At 43.3% G+C, this 23,011-nt stretch overlaps 1 protein-coding gene across 1 annotated transcript in view; it reads right to left on the bottom strand.

Annotated features, from left to right (window-relative positions):
- The window catches only part of ANO1 (anoctamin 1), a 69,702-nt gene that overhangs the window by 24,473 nt on the left and 22,218 nt on the right, over positions 1–23,011 (bottom strand). Inside the window, exons 2-10 of the mRNA XM_030949357.1 lie at positions 15,183–15,361; positions 12,335–12,661; positions 9,911–10,009; positions 8,794–8,945; positions 7,502–7,556; positions 5,026–5,077; positions 2,513–2,578; positions 1,961–2,016; positions 458–499 (exon numbers count right to left, since the gene is read on the bottom strand). Coding sequence (XP_030805217.1) covers positions 458–499; positions 1,961–2,016; positions 2,513–2,578; positions 5,026–5,077; positions 7,502–7,556; positions 8,794–8,945; positions 9,911–10,009; positions 12,335–12,661; positions 15,183–15,361 — 1,028 coding nt within the window. The remainder of the gene's footprint in view (positions 1–457; positions 500–1,960; positions 2,017–2,512; positions 2,579–5,025; positions 5,078–7,501; positions 7,557–8,793; positions 8,946–9,910; positions 10,010–12,334; positions 12,662–15,182; positions 15,362–23,011) is intronic.

The following is a 23,011-nucleotide window of genomic DNA, read 5'->3' as shown; positions in this document are numbered from 1 at the left end:
ATTGTTGAGGACCTCTTATTCCTAAAAAAAATTCAATATTTATCTTTCCCAATCACTTTCATGCTTATGTGCATAAACTGCCTCTGCCTCCCAACTCCACCAATTCTGATCCTCATGCCATGGAATGAAGCAGGATTTATGCCCAATACAGATAGCAGAATATGACTGAGCATACTCTCATCAGAGCTGGCCTGAAATGACATTATCTGAACATATGTCACAATGTGGCATGAAATGTATCATTACTGAGCTGGCTACTTCATACGTATCCACACTATCCACATTTGGGCAAATTTGAATGCTGCAAAGCACTTTTTTCCTTAAACTGCTTGGCATTTAGTGCCTTTTTGCAGCATTTTCTGTGGGGTTTCGGCAAAAACATCCAGACTCCAACAGGTGACTCTTCAGGCTGGGATTCTTGTGAATATGTTAAAGCCCCCCCTGTGCATCAACTTACTTTTCTGTCATTGGGCTCCACGTTTTCACCTTCATAGTCACCCTTTAAAGAGAGAGAAAAATCTGCGTCATCCAGCGGCTTGTGCCAAGAACTGCTCTGATCCTGCATACCCACGTCTCCCACTCACTTAATGCATCAAAACCAGAAAAAGCAATCTGTAAAATAATGCTGTATTTTAGGAGCCCATTTGTCATGGCACACTTTGTCTTCTGTCGTCGGGCACATTAGGAGAGAGCAATAGTGTCTGTCATGGGGGGAAAAGGAATGAATAAGTGATAAAGGTGGCCTAAAAATGTCCAGGGAAAGGATGTGGTATTGCCATGGTATTTGGGGTTCAGCTCAGTCCACTGGGAAGAGAAGGAACCAGCTGAGAGAGCTGCTCCCTCTCCAGACTCTCCAAACACTCAGGGCTGATTAGATTTGAGGATTTAATTTGGAGCTATTTTTTGAGCAAACTAAGACAATAAATAACTGTACAAGACTATCAGCAGCTGTCCAAAGATGTGAGGCTAGAACAGGAAGATAAGTTTATTTAACCTTACTTTCTCAATTTCCACACAGCACTGCTCTAGTCTGAGAGCCCTGACACGCATGACAAACATCAGGCAGACAAAGACACTGCTCTGTTCTTGGGTGCTCCAAGATAAAGCTCTCACTGTCCCATGTAAAACCAGTGTGAGTGTGGGGAGCAGAAAGTCAGGAAGACACACTTCACCCTCAAATCCCAGGCCAGAAAACCAGCACTGGGCTCCACAGCCCTTGGGCACTCAGCTCAGGCGTGAGCAGTGTGGCAGGCAGCCCCTGTGACACCTGCCAAGCTTTTCTGCAGGCTAAGAGTGTGTGTTTGTCAGTTCTAGCTGCACCCTGAACCTCTGAATCGGAAGGACACCAGCATCCAGCTCTGTGCACCCATGACAGGATGGGGGTCTCTGGCTTGTCTTGAGTGCCACCAGAATTCCTGAGCTCTCACTGATGAGCACCACAGCTGAACACACTCTTGACATCTCACTGAGCTGCTCAGAAGCAAATTTCATCAGCAGGAAGGTCTCCAGTCACATCCAGCCCCATGGAATATGTGACATCAGATCCTTGATCTTGGTTTTAGCTGGTTGCACGGACACAGCTACTGACACCTCCACAGAGAGATGTGGCCAAGGGAACTGGCTACTTGGTGCCCTGGTAATAAATGTGTTTCCTGGCACTGGTGCCAGAGATCTTGGGGACAGAAGGTCAAGAAACAACAGGAGAATTTCATTTACTAAAACACTGTAACAACTCTTCTAATGTTACGTTTAAATTTATGATCATCGGAGGTAGAACCGAGGTGGGGAATTCCTTAAAAGCCAGTAGAGGGATGGAAACACCAAGCAGAAGTTACTGCAGTCATGACACAAGTGAGAAGAAAGTCAGTCATGTTTGGGATGATGCCACCAACATCTCACACATGAGGGATTTCTTGGTGACAGACAGCAGATGTGTAAAATATATTGTGAGATCACTTACGTCATGCAGAGGATATGCAGCACTGTAAACCCCATTGGCAAGCAGGCTGGTGATCCCTTGAAAAATAAAGACATAATAGTTATTTATAATTTCAAGGTTAGACAGCCTCACTTCATCATCCTTCCAGGAGATTTCCCTCAAAATAACAGCCATTTGATCAGATAATGATTTTGCTGCCATCTTATTCCTTTCCATGTAGTTTCATTTTTAATCATATAGGTTATTATACATGACTCATTTTATGAAATGGAAAACTGCAGAGAGCAAGAGGAAGTCATATATATTTGAGAATCAAGAATTAGAAGCCAATGACTTGGAATTAGTCATTAAAATAAATTACATTTTCTGAAAAGTCAGTTTGATTTAAGGGCAAGCCTGAAGATTTGAAAGTGTAGCAGAAGGCTGGATCACAAGAAGAATATGGCTGGAATTGATGGCACAGGGAAACCCACATCCACACGCATCACCCACGCAAAGTGTTGAATGCAGGTGTCAGATTGATCAGAGAAATTGTAGGGAAAGCCTTTGCGAAGACCTTGGCGTAATACTTACCATATTTACCACATTTTCGTCTTTTATTTAAAAGGGCAGTTTCCTTCTTTCTTCCCTCTCCTTTCCCTGTTTACACAGCCGTTTATTAGTGACATGCATGAGGCTGAAAGCAATTAGTGCTTCATCTATTAAATGTCTGTGGCACAAGGGATTGGGAGGAGTCCTGCCTTTCCCAGGAGTGGTGTCACTCCTTAACTGGGGGCCAGAGGGAGGAGTTGGTGTAGAAGTTTGGAGGAGGGCTGCACCATCCCCAAAAGTGGCTGGACCTGGGCCTTTGGAGGGCTGTAGCTCATTAATTCCCTAAAGTTCTTTCCTCCTGCAGCTGCTGGCTTTAATAGAGCTACTTCCAATTCCGTTCACCATGTCTGGAAGCATCACGTTGCCCATGAACATACATTTAGGGATGGAATGAACCAGTCAGAGCTAAGCCAAGCACTTGTCTTTGTGCAGGGCAATAGTGATTAATGCCAACTGAAAAAAAAATAATATATATAAATCTGGCCACTGGTATTGGGAAGGATTTGAAAAGACTTAAAAAAAGAAAAGAAAAATGAGGTGTCCTGGTGAGCTCCAATGCTGCCCATCAGCTCATGGCTAAGAAAAGAGTGTGGGACTGGGAGTGAAGGAACAGTGACTATGAACTAGGAACCAGCTCACTGTAGAGTCATTCTTGATTGCTCTTGAAATGAGGATTGTTCAAGTTCATTAACATTTTCGAGATACTAATCACCTGCTGGAAGAGCAGCTCCAGGAGTGCTCAGTATCTTGCAGATACTGATATTAATTTTCAAAGCCCTATTTAAGATTATACAGGTCTATGAATTGTCTGCAAATGTTTCCACACTCCTGGCAGACACAACTGGTGAGCAGATAAATGATTTTTCTAGGGCTGTGAAAAGAGCTACATAGTCCCCCTGTACTACAGATCTGGATTTAAAAGTGAAGCCAGATTCACATTTTCACAAAATTTTCCCAATAAATAGCAAAGGCTGCAGTGTTTCCCTGGGCAGCTGCCTTTTTCCTGCTGGGCAGCAGTGCTGCAACATTATCTGTGTTTGTTTAAATCTGTTTGCCACCTCTGCTGGGTTGTAACCCAGCATTCCAGCACTGGAACACAAAGGAGCGGATTGAGTTATGCTGGGCTGGCCACGCAGCATTTTTATTAGCAATATTGTGTGGCCTTGCCAGTCTCAGGTAGAAGAAACATCCAGGAATCCTAACACTCTACCATACATGAGTGTCTTCCATATTCAACTAATCCCTGCTGTGCTTCCCATTTACTGGCTAAAAAAAAAAAAAATCAACTGAGAAACCAACTCCAAGTCAAGAATTCAAACTGAGCTCTGTGACCTTCCCCTTTCAAGAGTCCAAAGATGTAATTTCCAGTGAAAATGATCCAGCACCAGACTAAAAAGGGGTCTCAAAAGTCACAGAATAATTTGAATTTCCCATGCTACAGAGAACAGCCCTTCTGTTAATACTGGCTGGACACCAAATTTTAGTGTATATTAGAAGTCAACAATTGTGCATTGTGTGTTGTTACTTCAACACAAAAGTCAAAGCATGGAAATAATTTGTGGCGTAATTGTTCTTCTATTATTTGATGTCTTTCTAAGCAGCTGATGGGTCAATATTGAACAGAACTACCTGTAATTCAAGTTCCTATTGTTTTATTTAACTTCTTGTAGGCAAATACGTGCCATAACAGATTTCAACAGTTACCAAACATTTTCTTCCATGTTTACGCACTTTTCTCACTTTGTTTGGATTTACCATTAACTATTTGTTAACTTTGGTCCCACAGTCAAGTATCACGTATAAAATAAAGTATATAACAGCTGAGCAGGATCAGCTGCCAACAAATCTTCAAGGTGGCCTGATTTGCAATTCATCTTTATTATGAGTTTAATTCTTACAGCACAAACCCTAGGGCTGAAATCCTGGAACTCTTGGTCGTGGTAGTACAAACTTCACATCCCCTGACTTGCAGCACCTGCCCTGAGGGCTGAGGTGCCCAGTTCCAGTGCAAGCCTTGGCCCCTGGCTGCTCCAGAGGGCTCATCTCAGTTCCACTCAGGACAGTCAAGACCATTCCCCTCAAGTCACTAGAAAACCACCCCACTATAAAATGTGAGGCTCCTGCTTGAACGAAATGGGCCAAGCCACAGATTTTCACTGCAGGTACTGGATTTCACAGAAATACCCTTAATCCATTTCAGGGAGTGTAGAACACAGAGCACATCTCATCTGCTGCTTTATGTCACCATCCATCCTAAGTCACATCTGCAGGAGCTACATGCTCACTTACCATTTAATTTAATCTATAAATTAACATTTGAGAAAATGTCAAACAGCTGCATAAATTGAATCAGATTTCCAAATAAAACAATTACATCCACATACATCGAATGAGAGAGCAGGGGGAAAACCTAAACTCCACAGCCATTTACAACATACAATTATTTTCAATACCTGAAAAAGATATTGATCTTAAAGCTAAATAAAGTTCCTTACCCATGCTATATTTTGCTTTGGTACACGTTGTTCTTTTCAATATTTCATAAACCTACAGAAGCAAAAGAAAAGGCAGGGTTACTTCAGACACTGCCAGTGAAAAGGACAATCTTTTTGTGTACAGCTCAAATATTGGCCAAACCAAGATGTGGATGAAGTCATCACTCTTTAATAAAAGTCATGGTGTTCAGGAGAGCAAGGCTCAGAGCTCTCTATGTACAGAAGAGAAAAGCTTAGCTAAATAGTCAGCTACCAGGAGAACTGACGGGGGCAAACAGGGTTACATCTACCCCTGGCACAACAGAAATGCAATTTTTGCTCATGTTAGCCATCGATTGGAGCTCAGGGGTGCTCTTCCACCTGGAGCAGCTCTTCCCTGGCCCCCAGGGCACAGGCTGGCTCCATCCCAAGGAGCCGCGCAGAGCTCTGGGCTCACGGCATGTACACAGCACGCAGCCGTTTATCAAACTGGACTAACACAGGCTGACCTTAACATCTCTGAGCCTGCCTGACCTCAGTGGCAAAACAGATGTATTTATTTTGGGATTTATTGCACTTATTGTCGAGTAACCTTTGCACAGCTCAGCAGGCTGCCCGCGAGGTTCGGCTCTTGGCCGTTCCCGTGCAGCAATGCTCTCTGGCAGGGTGAGCAGGCAGCACAGGGAAACCTGGAGCAAAGGCACCTCCTGCCCCACTGCCTGGCCTGTCAGCAGAGCTGGGGACAGTTTCCCAGCTCCCTAATCTGTGTGCTAACTTGACTCTTGCCCAATTCACTGGAGGAAGCAAGTGAGGGCATCCGGGGCAAGTCCCACAGCTCATCCGAAGTCTACATATGAGTCTGTCGTCTTGTAACCCCAGTAAATTAAAGGGCTGTCACAGAGAGATTTCCAGTTATATAATACATTTTTTTTATTTTCTCTTTTAATAACTAAAAGGTCTTTGGCTTAGTCTCTATTCATCAAAGACTCATGGGTAGTGACTAGATTCCTGTTCATTTCGCAGTAGGTGGAAGGGTCAATATTTGCACTGCGGTTCAAAAATACATTTGAGAAAGGCAGGGGAGAACTTTAAGAAAGAAGAATACAAACAGCAATGCACACAGAATAAAATGATGTTGGGAAACATTCAATATGTTCTTCATTACTGGGTGATTTGCAGGGATTTCACACAAAGCAGCACAGCACCAGCATTATTCTTATACGCCCAGTGTTCCTTCAGTTGTTTAAAAAACCCTTGTCCCTCCTTTTCCTCTCAGCCGCTGCTCTGAGCTCCTGCTTCAGTCCATTTTCCAGTCAGTCTTGCTCACCCATGGAGCCATTTTGTCTTGCTGCCTTGCTCAGCCTATCATGAATTTGAACTCTTCATTTGTTGAGTTCTTTGTACTTACAAGATTTTTTCCCTATACATCTGGACATACAAGAGAAAGCCCACAAACAAAAGCCAAGCTTTTTTCCCCCCCAATCTCAAGTTAAATGTTTTATTTGCAAATAAACCAAACCAATATTTGTCTTTTTCTTCCCCATTTCCATGCTCCTGAATCTGCCTCCCCTGGCCCAGCTCACCTCACCCCCATAACCAGTGCTCACATCAAACCCCTGCTCTTCAGGCTGGTGGGGAACTACACTGTGGAATAAGCTGGAACTTCAGAGCAGGAAAGGGAAGTTGGATATCTTACAGCCCTTATCACCACAGCAATGAAAGGCAGCTATGACTGGGATATAAGCTCTTTTGGAAACCACTTGGCATCCCAAAAGGCTGAAGTTATATTTAAGATAAAAGCATGCTGGCAGTCACATTCCAAGGCACCAGTTAGGAGCAGTGGAATGGAGCAAAGAGTCCCTGTTATCCTCTGAAATGTGCTGCAGCCAGGGCTGCTTGGCACTGCCCTTTCCAGCTGCCCTGGATGTCACACGAGCTGGCCTTTCAATTCCTCCTTTGGTGGCTATAAATGAGGCTACACCTTCTTCCCCAGCTCTATTCTATGTTCTGTAAGTCAGATAAAAGCCATCAACCTCAACACTTTCAATACCACCATTACAGAGAATTTTCCCCAAAAAAGCTATAAATAATACTCCCAGTAAACACCTGGCTGTTTTGCTGGAATTTGTCTCAGGGTATTTAGCAGCATTTTGCAAAAAGAACAATGTATAACTACAAAAAGTTAAACCCCTCGTGGGCACAGGCAGCTGATGGGCAGAAGGAGTGGTAAAATCTAAACATTCCCAGCTGGTGATATCTCTACTAACAAAATTACCCATGAGCTAGAAAGAAGATCCAAAATATTTTCCAAAATGCAGCAACCTGTTGGCATCAAACACTACTCAGCACTAAATCTGGAATCATTTCAGTACCTGATGGCACAGGAGATCCTTGGCATTTAGTTAAGAAAGATAAACTTGAACAGGCATTGCACTAAAGCTGTTAACACCACGACTGAGGCAATATCCACCATAAATTATTTATAGGCAGTACTTACTATAGTGCTCCTGGTTTTACTGTCAAAGAAGGAATCTTTGTCAGACAAATCAAATCTGTTAAAAGATTAGAAGGAAGCCCATTAGGTAAAAAAAAAAAGTCAGTAATTTCCTGTTCTTGTTGACCCCTTCAATATTTTCATTTCTCCTGGGGATCTCAAATTAAAGAACAGCTTATAGAAACCCTGCTAAAAAGCAAGTCCAACCCAACTCCCACAATTTAAAGAGGCAGCTTATACATTTCACTGTTTTATGTCTTTATGTCTCTATAGGTTTTCCAGCAGAAAAGAGAGTGTTGACGCTCATTTAAGCTGAATCCCTGACCACTGCTGGCCTTGATTTTCCCCTCATAATCTTTAATTTTCCCTGTGAGGCCTCTCTTTCCTCCCTCATCCAGCAGAGACACAGGTGCTGTTCCTGGAAAAGCCACCTGCAATCAGTGTGAGACCCATCAGGAGCATATTCTGGACTTTCCCTGAACCTCCAGGAACGCCCTACATGCAGCCAACACACAAAGACATTTCCTGCAAGTCCAAGGACAGGCCAAGATGTCACACACACTGCCTGGCCCGAGCCCATCCGTGCTCTGCATCTCTGGATGAAACCCTCAAAGCCCTGGGGGTGCAGGGAAGAGATCCTGCCCTAGGACTGCTGTTTGTTCCAGCTGGCACATCCATAAACACGGCCTTCAAAGTGACTCCTCTGGGATGCTGGCCAGGGAAGAGCAGCAGCAGAGCAATCCAGGGCAGGAGAAGCTTTGGCTGGGCTCTACGTCGTGATTTTTTCCCTACACCCACATTTACAGCTGTTCTTGCTGATCTGGGGTCGATGGCAAAGCCACCTCTGACTTCACAGCACTTCAAAGGCAAGGCTTGGTTGGCACTACCTGTGTCAGCTGCCCACACCAGATATATGAAATTATTCTGAAATTTATCAACCCACATCTCTGGCTACAAGTTTTACTGAGCAATTTATTTAATGTGGAGAAGAGACTGTTATAAATCACATTATAAATCCCATTTTGGCAGCCCGACAGGTGAAGTGCACAGTTATACAGATGCACATTATGTGCCACAACAGCAGCTAAAACACACAGAGATTTCTCTGCAGAGACTCATCCTTCAACAGTGAGCAAAAAAAAATCCCCCAAAAAGTAAAATTACTGCAAAATGGAAATATTTTTTGCAGCAATGCCCACCAAAGTTTTGGTGTTGAGGTTCCCATTCACCCCCTGGTGCCTGAGCTGCTGTCAGAGGCTGGAACCTGTGGATATTCAGGGAAGGCTTTCACTCACAAGTGCTGCTTCTCTCTGGAGAAGGGGTAGGAGAGGCGCTTCACTGTCTGAGGTTTGTGCTCTGCTACTTTGGGCTGGATGGGCTCCGTTATTTTTTGAATCACAGAATTGATCTTTTTCAGGAGGCCGTGGGTCTGGTTGATCTGATACATCTGAGGGGGCAAAGAGAAAAAAAATGAAACAGTGAAACTTTACTGCTTTTTGGTTATCCATAGTTCAGAGTGAACTGTAGGGAATCAACCAGCAAATATTAGATAAATATATCACAATAAACTATTGAGGAGTGAAGTTTACATTCTTGAAATCATCCAGAAAGAAAAGGATGGGAAAGTCAAACCAAGGCTTAGGCAACCACAGGATGACAACAGACTTTTTTATATAATTGTGCTCCTGATTAAAATCCCTGGTAAGTGAGGCAATATTGGGGATTAATATGAAATCCAAACCAAAAGTGTGGTTTTAGTGTTGTAATAAATGATGCTGGGCTTAGAGACTGTCTCTGGCTCCATTACGGACTTTGTGCAGTCTGGGACCTGCACTTAGTCTGTGTTTAAATATTAATCCACCTCTGAGCTGTGCTCATTGAGTAGGTAGCTATCTATCTATCACAGGTGATTTAGAATTGATGAAAATACACTGTCATTCCTTTAATGATATTTCAAATATTCTGAAAGGTAATTTATTTTGTGGTTGAGTGGCCCCAGCTCCTGCAAACATGACTGACTGTGTATGTGAATAGTCACTAAACCCAGCGAGACAAATTCCTATCCTTGTGTTCAGTTTTAGCAGTCTTCAAGTGAGAAAAAAATGTCCAAAAGGCACACAGAAATTCCACCATCAATTGAAACCTCTTCTTTTAAAACATACTGAGTATGAAATCACTCTCATCACGCACAGACAGTGGTAGCAGCTGGAAATTCTTTATTTCCATTCTTCCTTCCACTTTTTCCCTCTGCTGACCCAAGCATGTACATTTGTGACTTTCATTTCTGGTGCACATCAGTTAATTGTTTTGAAAATGCTCGTGGAAAGAGAAGTCTGCACTTATAAGGTGCTCTGAGAGGAACATATGTTTAAATTATGCTTTCATGAGGAAAACAAGAAAATCAAGACTCACCTTTTTTGTGGGCATCTTGAGCTTAAGGAATTCTGCCTCTCGACACAATACATTCCATGGTGCATGTATTTTTACAAATCCAATCCCATGGATTTTGGTCTTTAAAAAAAAAAAAACAACAGGGGAAAATGTTACTGATGAGAGGAAATCAAATACATTACCCCTTGTGATTCATACATATTTAAGGAACAAACAGTCCATTAGGGCCAACATGACAAATCTCATTTGTTTGAGAGAGTTGGTTTCTAACAACAGGACAAACACTGAACACCTCACTGTGCTGAGCTGCTCTTATAGAATGTGACTCAAAAAGTGCTATTGTCTCCCAGAGCAATTACCACAAGGTTAAACAGATAAAAACTGTTTGGGAAATAAAAGCTAATGACTGTGGACACAAATACAGGCTGAGCCAGTTAAATTTGAAGCAGAGGCATCCAGCCAAAATGGTGTGATTTGGTGAGTGTGTTGTAATTGCTGGGGCTGAGAGAGTCCCTGCTGCTCATACCTCAGAATCAAATGTGAATATCCCCATTAAGGCATCATAGTTAGGAAAACCAGTAGGAAGAACTCCACCAAACAAAGCAAAAGGAGGACAGAAGTTAATGGCAATATTAGTGGTTTGCCTGCAGCCCAGTAATTCTCTGAGCTGTGTTCTAGAGGGCTGGACATGGATGTTTGCTCCTGGCACTCCCACATACACCCATGTTTGCTCCCCCTGGAGCAGCCATTCCAAAGGCACTGGACAAATGACACCCAACTAGGGAGGCATTCAGCAAACAGAAGAGAAATGAACTTCAATTAATCTTTCTAATCCTGCTGCTGCACCAACCCAGTTATTGCAATAACTAGCTTTCACACAGCTGTGTTCCCCCTGGCTTTTAGAAACTGGTTACTCAGAGCACCATGGAATGGTTTGGGTTGGAAGGGAGCTCAGGGGTCATCTAGTTCCATCACTCCTGCCATGGACAGGTCAGGCTGCCCCAAGCCCCCTCAACCCAGCCTTGTTTTAATCAATTATTTGTGGACATCGAGACAGTGGCCACCACTCTCTCTATGTGACCATCCAGCCATTTCATTGAAGAGAGCTTAAGTGGTTTATTAAACACCATCTGTTTAAGAAGCCTTGGCTCTTTTGGAATCAGTGAGGTCTCCAAGGCAGCTTTGTGGCTTGTCAGGCCCAAGTGATTGCAGATCTTTCCCCCTACATGGATGTGCTGGCTGCGGAAGCTGATGTAAATCCCCACATCTTTCTTTCATCTCTACACTTTGATCTCATGTGGTTTGGTGTTTTGCACTGAAAGCACAGAGTTCCCTCTCTTTTCCTGTGTCCTGGTTTGATCCCTGAGCCCTCCTGTATAATTTGAAATCATATTACATGTCATAGGGGGAACCTCCCATCTGGCAAAAGGATTTCAATATCTATGACTTGGCACAGGCAAACTCCCTGTTTGCTACAGGAACCTGCAAGCTGGACAGAAAGCAAGTCTGATTTTCACTGTTAGACAGAAAGGAGAAAGGTTTTGGGCTTTTCTTGCATTGTACCATGTTAAGTATATATATTACATATACATAATATATAAAAGATATAAATGTCTGTAATTTGTGAGTAATAGGCGACAGATTTATTTTTTTGCAGCCTGTTCCCAGGTTGAAATGTTGATCTCAACTTTTAGATCCTGTAAATAAAACCAGCATAAATGTTTACCCTCTCTCTCAGGAGTCTGGGGCACATTGGTTGGGTCAGATAATTGTAGCAGCTTTCTTTGAAATGAATACTGCTGTGTCTATTTCTACTAATCACACACTGGCAGCACTTCACATACATCATTTTTTTACACAGTCTAATGGGCTTTTAATAGAATATCCTGTTTTCAGGGTGCAGGTGGAAGATGTTACAAGCTGTACTGTTCATGTCTAAGAATGGAAAGAGCAAACTGTAACACAGACCCACGTGCTCCAGCAGGAGCGTGGACCAGAGCCTCCTGAACTAATTTAATTCTCCTCAAGCCTATATTGAGGAATAAATGACACTGCCTGTATCTGATTTTTTTTTCCTCTCATACAGGATCCAAACCACTGCATACTGTAAACCCACCAAACTGGGATAAGTGTTCAGAGCAGTTTAAACCTCACTTCCAGATAGCACAACACAGCCGTGTTGCAATGGTGCATGTGCCACAAATCCTGGCCAAGAAAAGTCAGGAAGCTTCACCTCATCAGGGCATTTTCAGCACCATGGCACACTCCTGTGCAGCCAGCTAAATCAGTGGGCGAGGATGGCACTGGCTGCCAGAACTGCAATCAAATCCTGCAAGGGCTGAGCTTGTGCAACCTTGATCAGAGCCAGGCTCACTGGGACAGCTCAGCATCCCCCAGGACCTGGCCACCAGTCACCCTCTGTTACCCTTCTAAATGGATCCTTACATCTTCATCGCGTTCCAGCTCCAGCCCAGCCTCCACGAGGTTCCCCTCGTACTCCTCCCTGCGGAACCTCTTGTCGTCCTCGTGGTAATCCATGTGAGGCTCACTGTCCCCCATCTCCAGCTGCACCCCCTTCCCAGGGAGGGGCTGGTCCTGCCTGGTGCTTCGGACACTGGCATCATTCTGCTGAGGTCTCCTGGCCAGAGTCCTCCCAGCTGAGGACTTCTTGTAGTGGTAAACCAGGATGTAGTCCACCTTCCTCTTGCCATCTCTGAAGTACAGCCCGTATTTGCAGTCAGCATCTGGGTTTTTGGATAGGGAATTTAATAACTGTGTATGGAGAGAAGAAGAGAGAAGAATAATGAATGCACAGCCCAAAACAACCACCAGACAGACCATCCTCTCCTCTCAAGGCTCCTTTTGCCTGGAGCGCACGATGCCCTCTCTCCAGACAGCCAGCAGATGGGAGGAGTTCCCCCCCATGCTACTTACTCCAAAAATTTTTGCAAGTTAACACCTTTAATTTTACTGATAGCCAGCTGGGATTTTATTGGCCAGAAATAAATAGATTGCATGACTGGGATTTAATCTAATCACCAGCACACTGGTTCATAAGTCAGCTACTTGCTGGGTTTGGTTTTCTCCTTTGGGGGTTAATCGCCGCTAAGATCGTCTGTCCTTTTCCACCCATGACATCTGCAATGCTGCAATTCTGACAAATAGATTAATATCGTGTGGAAACATTTCTCACTTCTCTTATCTATCATTGCAAGTCCATATCATCTGAGAAAGAGATCATCTTAGATACAGACTGAAGGGAGCCAGCTGCTCCTGCGGCACGGCCAAAAACGCCATGGAAAGCGGCCAGGGAAGTGGGGTCACTGCTTATTGAGTTCACCACTTCTCTTTCCCACTTATAAAACCCATGTCACTATGCAATCTGATGGTGGCAATGGCTTTATTCCCAGCCTGGGTTAATGCTGGGTAAGTGTTGCAAGATACATGAAAGGTACAGCTCAAACCAATTTCATTTCCAGGCATTTATCTGAAAACTGCACAGGGCAACTGTAGAAACCAACAAACAAAGGGTACTAACAACTGATTTATTTCTACTTTTATAACAGTTCTCATGCATAATTCACAATTCTACCCTTGGAGATTTGTATAATATTAAAAATAAAAAAAGGAAGAAAATTCACTAGTAATTGGCGTTTGTTATCACAAAAAATACCCAACACAGGAGTGGCTTTTCAGTGACCAGGGAACTTTTCTGGCTTCTAAGTTTACAGAAGAATGTCCATCCTCCATGGAGGAAAAAGGAATTGTGCTCCAAAAGAGAGCAATTGGTCTTAGTTGCAAAATGCTAAAATCTATTTGGGATTGCACACCTGCTTATTTCATACATAAAACACCAAACGTAAGTTATTTTAGATAGCCTTTGCTTCTCTCTCTCTTAGGATCTCATCTCTCTTTCCCATTTAACCTAAATCTTTTACACCAAATTAATAAATATATAATAAAATAATACAGCATTTGGAGCCGCCACAGAGTTCACTCATTGTCCTCTTGCCTCTATTCCCATTCCATGAAAACAGGGGAGGTTATTTAACCATGTCAAACTCTTCAGGGCAGTCTGTTAATGTTTATGCCCTACCTAGACATTCTCATTTAGTTCATAAGCATAATTTTGATATAAAAGACCATTAATAACTATTACTTTTCAATTGCTTTATGACAAATGGCATGCACCTGTGAATTCGAACATTTTTTAAAAGCAAGCTGACAGTCTGCTTGTGGCAGGCAACTCACTTATGCAAATTTCTACAGTAACAAAATATTAACAAATGGCAACTAACTGGATAGTGTTTAATTTTTTTAAAAGATGTGTTACTAATGAATTAAACAGCAATTTCTGAAAAACCCAGCTGAGCCACCACTGTGGCTACTAAAGCCTCAACAAATTCACTTATATGTGAGAACAGCTATATCCCACAGCAAACAGGAAGCAGCCAAAAAACTTGGTTCTGTTTTAAAGAAATTAATGGTCAGATTGTTTTAAGGATGGAGTATAAATGCTGAAAGATACTCATGGGCCAGATATTCCCTTGCAGTGCTGCTGTGCTTAAATTGAGTTGCATTGACTTAGACCATGTAAAGCTCATGTCTCTTCAGCTGTGAATGAGACAGAGAAAAGACACTTCAGTTTCACCACAGCAGGAGGATTTTAACAGCCTGAGAGAACCATTCCTCCATGCTCCATCCTAATTTTAAGCACAAGCACAATAAATCCCATGTTGCTTTTTCTGGTACCTCTTTCCCCAGTGAATCTGTTGTATAGCCCACTCCACCTTAATAAACTTCTTTTTATGTTCAAATTACATAACCAAGTCCTAATCAAGTATTCATATTCCTAACTTCCTTTAAAATCTGTGTTAAGGAATTTAACTGAGGAGCAATTAATAGCAAAGAGAAATTAATTAATTTCTATTGTGTGCTGGAGAAGATCAGTTTAATGTTTTCTATGTTAACAACGCCTTTTGTATGAAATTTTAGACATTCTCTTCTGTTCTTCTCTGCACTGGCAAGAAGATGCAAAGGTTGGCACAGCCTCATTGCCAGATTCCTTACCCTGAGAAGAATCAGCCCCTTTTTATGCTACAGGTTAAACCAGTGGGATGTGTTCCCACTCTCACACACCCAAGAACACCCCCCACCACACCAGCATGGACTGTGCCTGCTGGCAATCCTTCCCAGCACCTTGGGAAAGTGGAGGGAGAGGATTCCAGAGCATCCAGGGAGTGGGAAGGATGAGAAAGAAGCTGAGGAGACCCAGCAGGCCGTGGTCACTCACCGTGCTCTCATGCTGGTCGTAGCCGATGTCCTCGATGGCTCGGATGTTGATAATGTGGATGCCCTTCTCCTCAGCAGGCAGACAGGAGTACTTCTTGTTCACCCTCATTCCTGTCTCCTCTGGAGCCTCACTGAGATCCTCTGGCAGAAAATCCACCCCATGAAACTCGCTGTCTCCGTCTGAGAAGGAAGAGAACAATTTTATCAAACACTTTAATCCCAGTTTGCTCCTCCCAGAGCCACCCAAAAGCTGAAACGTATCCTGTTCCTGCCCTCTCTTGCCAATGAGCCCTTGGACAGGACTCCCACCCCTTCTCAGCTTTCCTCAGCCCTCTTCAGCCCTACCTGGGTCTCCTCCTCCTCCAGAGCAAGAGAGCTCAGTTATCTTTTATCCTGCATGGGTGTCTCAGGATGTTTTTACCCCGTGGGCTCATGGAATCATTGTGTTTCTTGGCAAGAGAAGGAAAAAGGGGGGGGCAGGAAGGGAAAAACTGCTGGTGAGGACAGGTGCCATGGTGCCTTTCCCTTTTCAGGAGGCGTTTCCTCCTTCAATTTGTTCATGATGAAAAACTAAGTCAAGGGTTTTCCCTCAAGTACCTACATCCTGCATCTCATTCACTGAACCACTTTTATTTAAATAGTCTTGAAAATCTGGGGGTTTCTCCATCTCAACCTGCTTCTGATGAAGACATCAGAACTGTTTCCATTTCTTGTTTAAGTATATAAAAGGCTAAAGGATTTTAAATAAAAATTTCACTACAAACTGAGCAACCAGATAAATTACAGAATGCAAACTGGTGTTTGCATATGGGCACTTATGCAAGCAATAGAAGGCAAAGTGTTCCAAGATTTTGTTAATTTTGACAGTGAAATAAAACACTGCAGTAGAATTTATGGATACTAAATTAGCTTTCCCAAACAACAAAAACCATGAAACTGAATTACCCTGTCTGGGTCTGGTTGAACTTCAGGGATAATGTTGAGGGAAGAGACAAAGAAAATCCTCACTCCCCAGCAAATTTGCCGATGATGTGAAACTGAGGAGCAGGATTGATAAGCTAGAGGGTAAGGCTGCCACTTCAAGGGGTCTTGATAGGCTGGAAAAATGGAAACCCAAAAACGTCCCCCACTTATGCAGCCCAAAGGAGGGAAGGCAAATGATGGGGGTCCCATTCCTGCCTTCAACCAACTGAGTAGGTACAGACACAGCAGGGCCAGATTCTTCTCATAGGTGAAGAACAAGAAAAGGGTGAGAGGCTGCAGACACAAGCTGCAACAAGGGAAATTACAACCAAACATTAAAAAAAAAAAAAATCTCAATTCTCTAACAAGAGTGATCACACAATGGGGAAGGAAGTGAAGTTATAAATCTCCATCCATCCCTAGAGAAGGTCAGAGCTTGACCACACCTGGCCCAATCTGAATGTTGGGAAGGCACTGCAATAATCACTGCACTTTTGATCAGGGTCTTCCTGGGAACAAGGCAGGAGCCAGCAATGACAACAACCTGCAACAGGCCGAGGAGGAGGATGCAACCAAAGCCTTGGCACCTGTCCTGAGCTGATCAGAGCAAGGTAAACATTCCTGTTATGAAAGCCAAGCTTCTGTGGAATTCGCAGTTGTGCTCCTCTGGAGCTTGCCAACACCACGAGTTTGCCCAGAACTGAAATGAACATCCACAATCTGCTGCCCCAAGCTGCTTTCCCAGGAACACCAGTGCTCATCAGCATCATCACAACACCTGGGCAGCAACCACCCTCTGCATATTCATGTGCACAGCCTGTAACACCTTTGCAGACCTGGGCTGCTGCTCCTGGCTCTTGTCTAACACTCCCCAACAGCTGTCCCAGAACAGACACCAGTGATCTCATCACTCGTGACATCTCAGGGCAGCATCACCAAACTCTGAGAGCCACTTGAACAGCAAGTTGTAACAACTCAAGGAGCTTTTTTTGGGGTTTATATAGAAATGCAGCCAGAAGTCTGCCGGCTCATGGGAGCAGCTGGAGTGTCTGTACCAATTCCCTACATGTGCATGGTCTCTCTTCCCCAACACTCACAGGCACATATGGGCAGCCTCCCTGAACAATGGGAATTGAAACAAGTGTGGGCAGCTGCAGACTCCTGTGTACTCAAGCCTTCATTCTGTGGCTGCAAAATACTCGTAAAATAATACAACTTTTGGAACTTCATAACTGCAACAACCTGCATTTTTATCTGGAAGGATGCTGGAAACAACTTTGTAAAAACAGTGGATTAAGTGCAGTAAAAGTCCTCTCTTCTTTTCCCTCCTTTTCACAAGTGTACCAAGTAAAACCCAGTTATTTCAGAATTGTGCAGAAGGTATTAGAAGAGAAGCACCTTTTACTGGCTGTGAATCTGAATAATGGAGCTGGGAACTGAAAAGTGCCAGTTTAGGAATCACCACCGGGACAGAACAGGTTCAGAGGAGAAAATCACAAGCTTCACTGAGCCCAAACAACCTCCCTGTGCTCTGGGGCTGCACTTCCAAGCAGGGTTTGTTAGGCCCCAGCATGGAGCAAGGAGACCTGCTCAGATGATTCAGCACCATTGTGCAAGCCCAAACAATCCCCCCGACACAAGGCGATATTTCCATTCCTGTTTACACATCAGTAGCCTGGCAATATTGGAAAGAACAAGTGCTTTAGGTAGACAATGAATCATAGAATTTTGGTTTATTATGACTACTGGAAAATATGTGAACTGTGAGAGCTTTCTTGATACAATCTTAATTACAAGAAGTTTGATTTCTGCACTTGAGGATGATGTCAGGATTTAATCCTAAGTAAAGCCATCCAAACCACTTTGGTAATTACAAACACCCAGGGATTACAAGCAGTTCACTTGTGCTGATTTGGCAGAGGTCAAAGCCTTCTGTTGCAGAACACAAAACCTCTTTTTTTTTTTACTTGGAGTAGAGCATTTCAAAGACTTAAAACCATGAATATTTTATGTTAATCACGTTAAACAAGGACAATAATTTAATATCAAAATTAATTCACGTTCAGAATTGTTTATGGCAGGATAGAAGAGGAAAGGTGAGGAGCAAAAAGAACAATAATGTCCTAATTCAGCTAGACTGGCACTGTAATCTCTTTGTTGGGAGCTGAAAGAGGTGAGCATTATGAAAACTGCTGGCTTTGCTGCCTTCTGATGCTGACTAACCCACTCTCTTCTATTTATTAAGCAGAAAACACTACAACAAAGACCTGAAGAAGCACTCAATGTATTTCAACACAGCCATAAAACCAATCCCAAAACCCCGTGGATTCTGAGTCAGCAGAAGTCCCCTAATATTCTGGGGCACAGAGTCAAACCCATGCTTGAGTTTCTCACTCTGAACCATATGGGAAACAAGACTGAACTAATAAAAAAAATCCCTCAAACTCGAAACCACTTCCTCCTCTGTTCAAATTTCAGTCGCAGCTGTTACAATTCCCAACCTCATCTTGCAAAAATTAACACTAAAATTAATTAATGATCACTTTTCCACCACTGAAATTTGGCACACTGTGCTGTAACCTTTCCTCATTCAGACAATGTTTCTTCACTGAATGTTGATGACCAGTGAACCAGGACCAAAAACCTGTTGTAGAAACCAATGTATTTTCTCCATGATTCAATCAATCATTAACATTATAGTCATAACCATGCATAGCCACTGAATAGTCCCTGTCAAAAAGTATTTTTGTCATTAAAATGAATTTTAAAATTGCATTCATGCCATGCAACTCTTAAAGGAGTACCCTGCATCAGTTCTAAAATAAGCATCATCAAGTCAGCATGAATACATCTAAACAAATGAACAACATTTCCCTGCTCCACCTGAAACCAATAATGTCACAGAAACTGCCTTCCTTTGTTTTCTTTTGTTTCCTGGTCTCCTCTTGTTTTCACTTTTAGAGAGTATGCTTAAGAAAGTGGTAGAGCAAAAAAAGTCACAAAGACTTCTGAGTTAAAAAGGGAAAGCAGCAGGAGAGTTACAAGACCATGTGATTCAAGGCTTTTAAATGTCCACACCCTTATCTTTTTGCTTTATATAAACCATGATAGAATTCAGAATGAAAAATTAAGAATCATGGAGGTAATGAGGAAGAATATTAAGAAAGTCATGTACACACATATATACACATAAGGTAAAAGAAACAAACACAACCTATAAGTAAATGTTGTAAATAAGTAAACAAATATAGTACATACTCTTTCTATGGAAAAAAATGCTAGCTTGTGCAATACACTGGATAACTTTTGGATTTAAGTTCTTTTCTTGAAGAAAAGATATTGAAATAAAACTCTCTTGGTGGGGTTTTGCTTGCTACATATTGCCCCCTAGCAGCAGGATCCTCCTTCAGCACGTCCTCTACCGCCTGTATCTCCCAAATTCCAGCTCAGAGCTTAATCCTAAGAAGAAAATAGCATCATCCTCACCAGTGACTCGTCTATCTCTTCCCCTTTTCCTTCCCCTGATACGCTCCAACGCTGTCAGATTTGGAAGCCAAAGCCCTGGGAGAGCAAGGCCAGCCCAGCCCAGCCCAGCCCGGCTCAGCCCTGCGGCCCGGGGAGCCGTGCCCGGGAATGCCAGCCAGCAGGCTGCCATGCCAGCGAGGATACCCGCTGCTGGCAGCGAGGACAGCTCTTTTTTTGGGATGCTGACACCTGTTTACGAGGCTCTGGCCCCGGACCAACAGAGCTGCCGTGCTCTCCCAGGAACACCCGCACGCGTCCCGAACTGTGCTCTGCTCAAATCCTGACTGCAGGAGCTCATTAGCGCCGCATCACGGACAATCGGATGTAAATTCCTCCTCGCCCCTCCAGCTGTGAGCAGCCAGATGTTGCCCCGAGCTGTGCTGCTGGTGGAGAGGGAGCCGCTTTCACTGGTACCACCCACTGGCCCCGCAGGCAAAGGGAGCCCTCCTCTCCTGGGGCAAACTTAATGTTGACACCTCCTGCCCATCCTTTCAGGGATGGTGACACCTCCTGTCCAAGCTTTCAGGCAGGTTGATACCTCCTGTCCGTCCTTTCAGGGATGTTGATCCCTCCTGCCCATCCTTTCAGGGATGCAGACACCTCCTGCCCATCCTTTCAGGGATGCAGACACCTCTCCTGCCCTTCCATCTGCAGAAGGGTGAACCCTGCCTCTTTCATCTTCTCTAAGTAGGACACTTTGGAACTCACTCATCTCTTTTGCTTTTCCATTTATTTTAAAACTTGTAGCCTACATCTGTGCTGGTTATTACTTTAATGAATCAAATATGATGTTATGACCCAATCCATTCAAGGAAAAAAAAAAAAAGCTCAGTGAAATAAATCCTGGATTCCATGGACAGTTTCCTTTGCAGAGGAGAAATACTTCCAAAGCAGAATGACCTTGATGTGCCTGATGCTGACAACCCACACCGAAGGGCAGAGCTCATTCAGACACTTTGTGTCCAGTGCTTAGGGAGTCACAGGGGTGGAAAAACTTCAGCTCCTGGCAGGATTGTCTGGATGATCAGCTGGCCTAGCTCTGTTCCTCACTACTGAGAATGGTGGGGCTCTGGAGTGGGGCTGCAGCTTTCCTGGAAGGCTGTCTGCAGCTTTGAAGCTATTGATCTATTATTGTCAGCAACATGCTCAAAGCAGGTTAGAAGGACATACAGCTATGACATCATTTTTTTTTATGCCTGTCTATTTTTGGTTTTAAAGATTTATTTACTCCATTTGCAGGATGCAGTCCTGGGCTTGAACACATGCCTGATCTGACACAAGCCTTGTGAAATGTAAAAACAGAGAGCAAAACCACCTAAAACCTCTAAAGATAATGAACATTTTGATTGAAATGGCATTTTCAACAGCACGTAAATGACAAGAAAATACAAATTCTACCATAACACCTCTGCCTGTTTCTCTAGACCCTGTCAAATCTCACATTCTATGAAAACACATAAAGCCTCTTCCCATCCCAAGACAAACTTCACTTTTTTCTCCACAGCTACCAACAACTATTTAATGGTCTATTAAGTCAATCTGTTTTCAGACATATTTCTCACACACCTAAGTTAAGCACTCTTCTTCTGCCAGGCACCAGAAAAATATTATTTGCTTCTGTTGCTATTGCACAATGATCAGCACTAAAACTATGCTCAAGGTTATGGTGAAAACAAAACCAGATATGGGAGAGCCATGAATCCATGTTTTAAATAAGTTTTGCAGGGTTATGATTACCATTATTTTTATTTGTATGTTCCAAGGGAAGGCAGTTTTTATCAATGGGAGCAATAAAATGAAAGGAAAAAAATACTAAAAAGCAGATTATGGTGAGAGAATTGGTATTTATTGGGACAGTGGATACCCAAACTCTCACCAGAGTCTAAATATAAAATATATCTAGATACATTTAAAATATGATGTATATTTTCCTTTACCAGGCTGTAACAAAAGCCTCTTTATACCACACATGTGGAAATGAGGATCCAAAAATTACCAGTTTTACTCTAAAAAGATCTCAGTCATGGACTGCAGCCTGGGGCTGAGGCCATGGCACATGTGCTGACTGGGACAGCTGCTCTTTATCCCTCAGCTTTCCCATTTAAACTCCTAATCTTGAGACATTTGCACTGGTGTTTACATTTCCATGCAAAGTCAGGAGGAGGTTTGGGCTGCATAAACCCAGTCATGGATGCCTTGGAAGGCTTTGCTCACCTGATAAAGAGGGTTTGGGCCACAGGCAGCACACTCAGGAGCTGCTTTTCCACATCTGAGCTGAGAGAGGCAGTCACTGGGACTGGGGCTTACAGGGCAGAGTTCCACCCTATTTATATATATTTTTTGGGTGTGCCCAGGCAGGTGGAGCTGATTGGTGGGGTGATGAGGGTGGGAGATATCCAGCTGAGATCCCAGCTGTGTGTTTGACTTTCCTGAGTTTTCTTCACGGCCCTGCAGTTTTAACTTGGAACAACATCAATACAAGAGAATAAAGGGGCAAGTTCCACCAGCAGCTGGTGGAATCTCCCTCCCTGAGCAAGGGAATGCAAATCAGTGATGGGAAAAGCTCTGTTAGCTCCTGTCTATCCAAGGGAATTCCATTCCCTGTGTTCCCCAGTGCTAAGGAACCAAGCTGAGGCACACCAGAGGCAGAAGCCCTAAGAAGTGTCAATGTAAGCAGGCACTCTGCTCCTTAAGGAGCTTTTGACAATAATTATTATCTAATAATGTATCAAAGGAGCAGTCAAGATCCAGTCGAAGTATAAACAGCTGCCCTGTGGGTTTTGTAACAGGAGACAGGCTTACTAATAAACCTGGATTATCCAAAGGTACACTGGTACATTTCCTGCCCAAAAACAAAGGAGAGGCAATTGCCATGAAATTGCTGTCACCTGTACAATGGAAAGAAGCAGAGCGTGGAGGGCACAGCTGCTCACAGGCAGCTGGGCCAAAATCTCTATCCAAGTATCTCAGTTTCATTCCTAACTTGTTCCTGTTTGGTCTGCAGCAGCACTTTTCCACAAGGAGCTCAGAATCCATCCCAAAGGCGTGGACCTTGAGGAGGCAGATTTCTACATCGGGATGTAGGTGCCTAACACTGCTCCCCTCAAAAAACAAACAACAAACCCAAGGAGTTCATATCACAAGAACCCAAGAGAGACTTATTTTGAAAGATGATTGAGCTCAACCTGTGTATAAACAAGGACATCTTGGCAAACTCAAAGCGATGTCCTAAAAAAAAACCAAACAAACCAAAAAACTTATAGACCTTTTTTTGGAATTATGATGACCGTGTAAAACACTAATGGAAACAGAAATAATGAAGGGCAACTCTAGTCCGGCATT

The sequence above is a fragment of the Camarhynchus parvulus genome, chromosome 5 (genome assembly GCF_901933205.1).
Source record: "Camarhynchus parvulus chromosome 5, STF_HiC, whole genome shotgun sequence".
NCBI lineage: Eukaryota > Metazoa > Chordata > Aves > Passeriformes > Thraupidae > Camarhynchus > Camarhynchus parvulus.
Note: the sequence above shows the minus strand (reverse complement) of the source record. Positions and strands in the feature narration are given on the sequence as shown.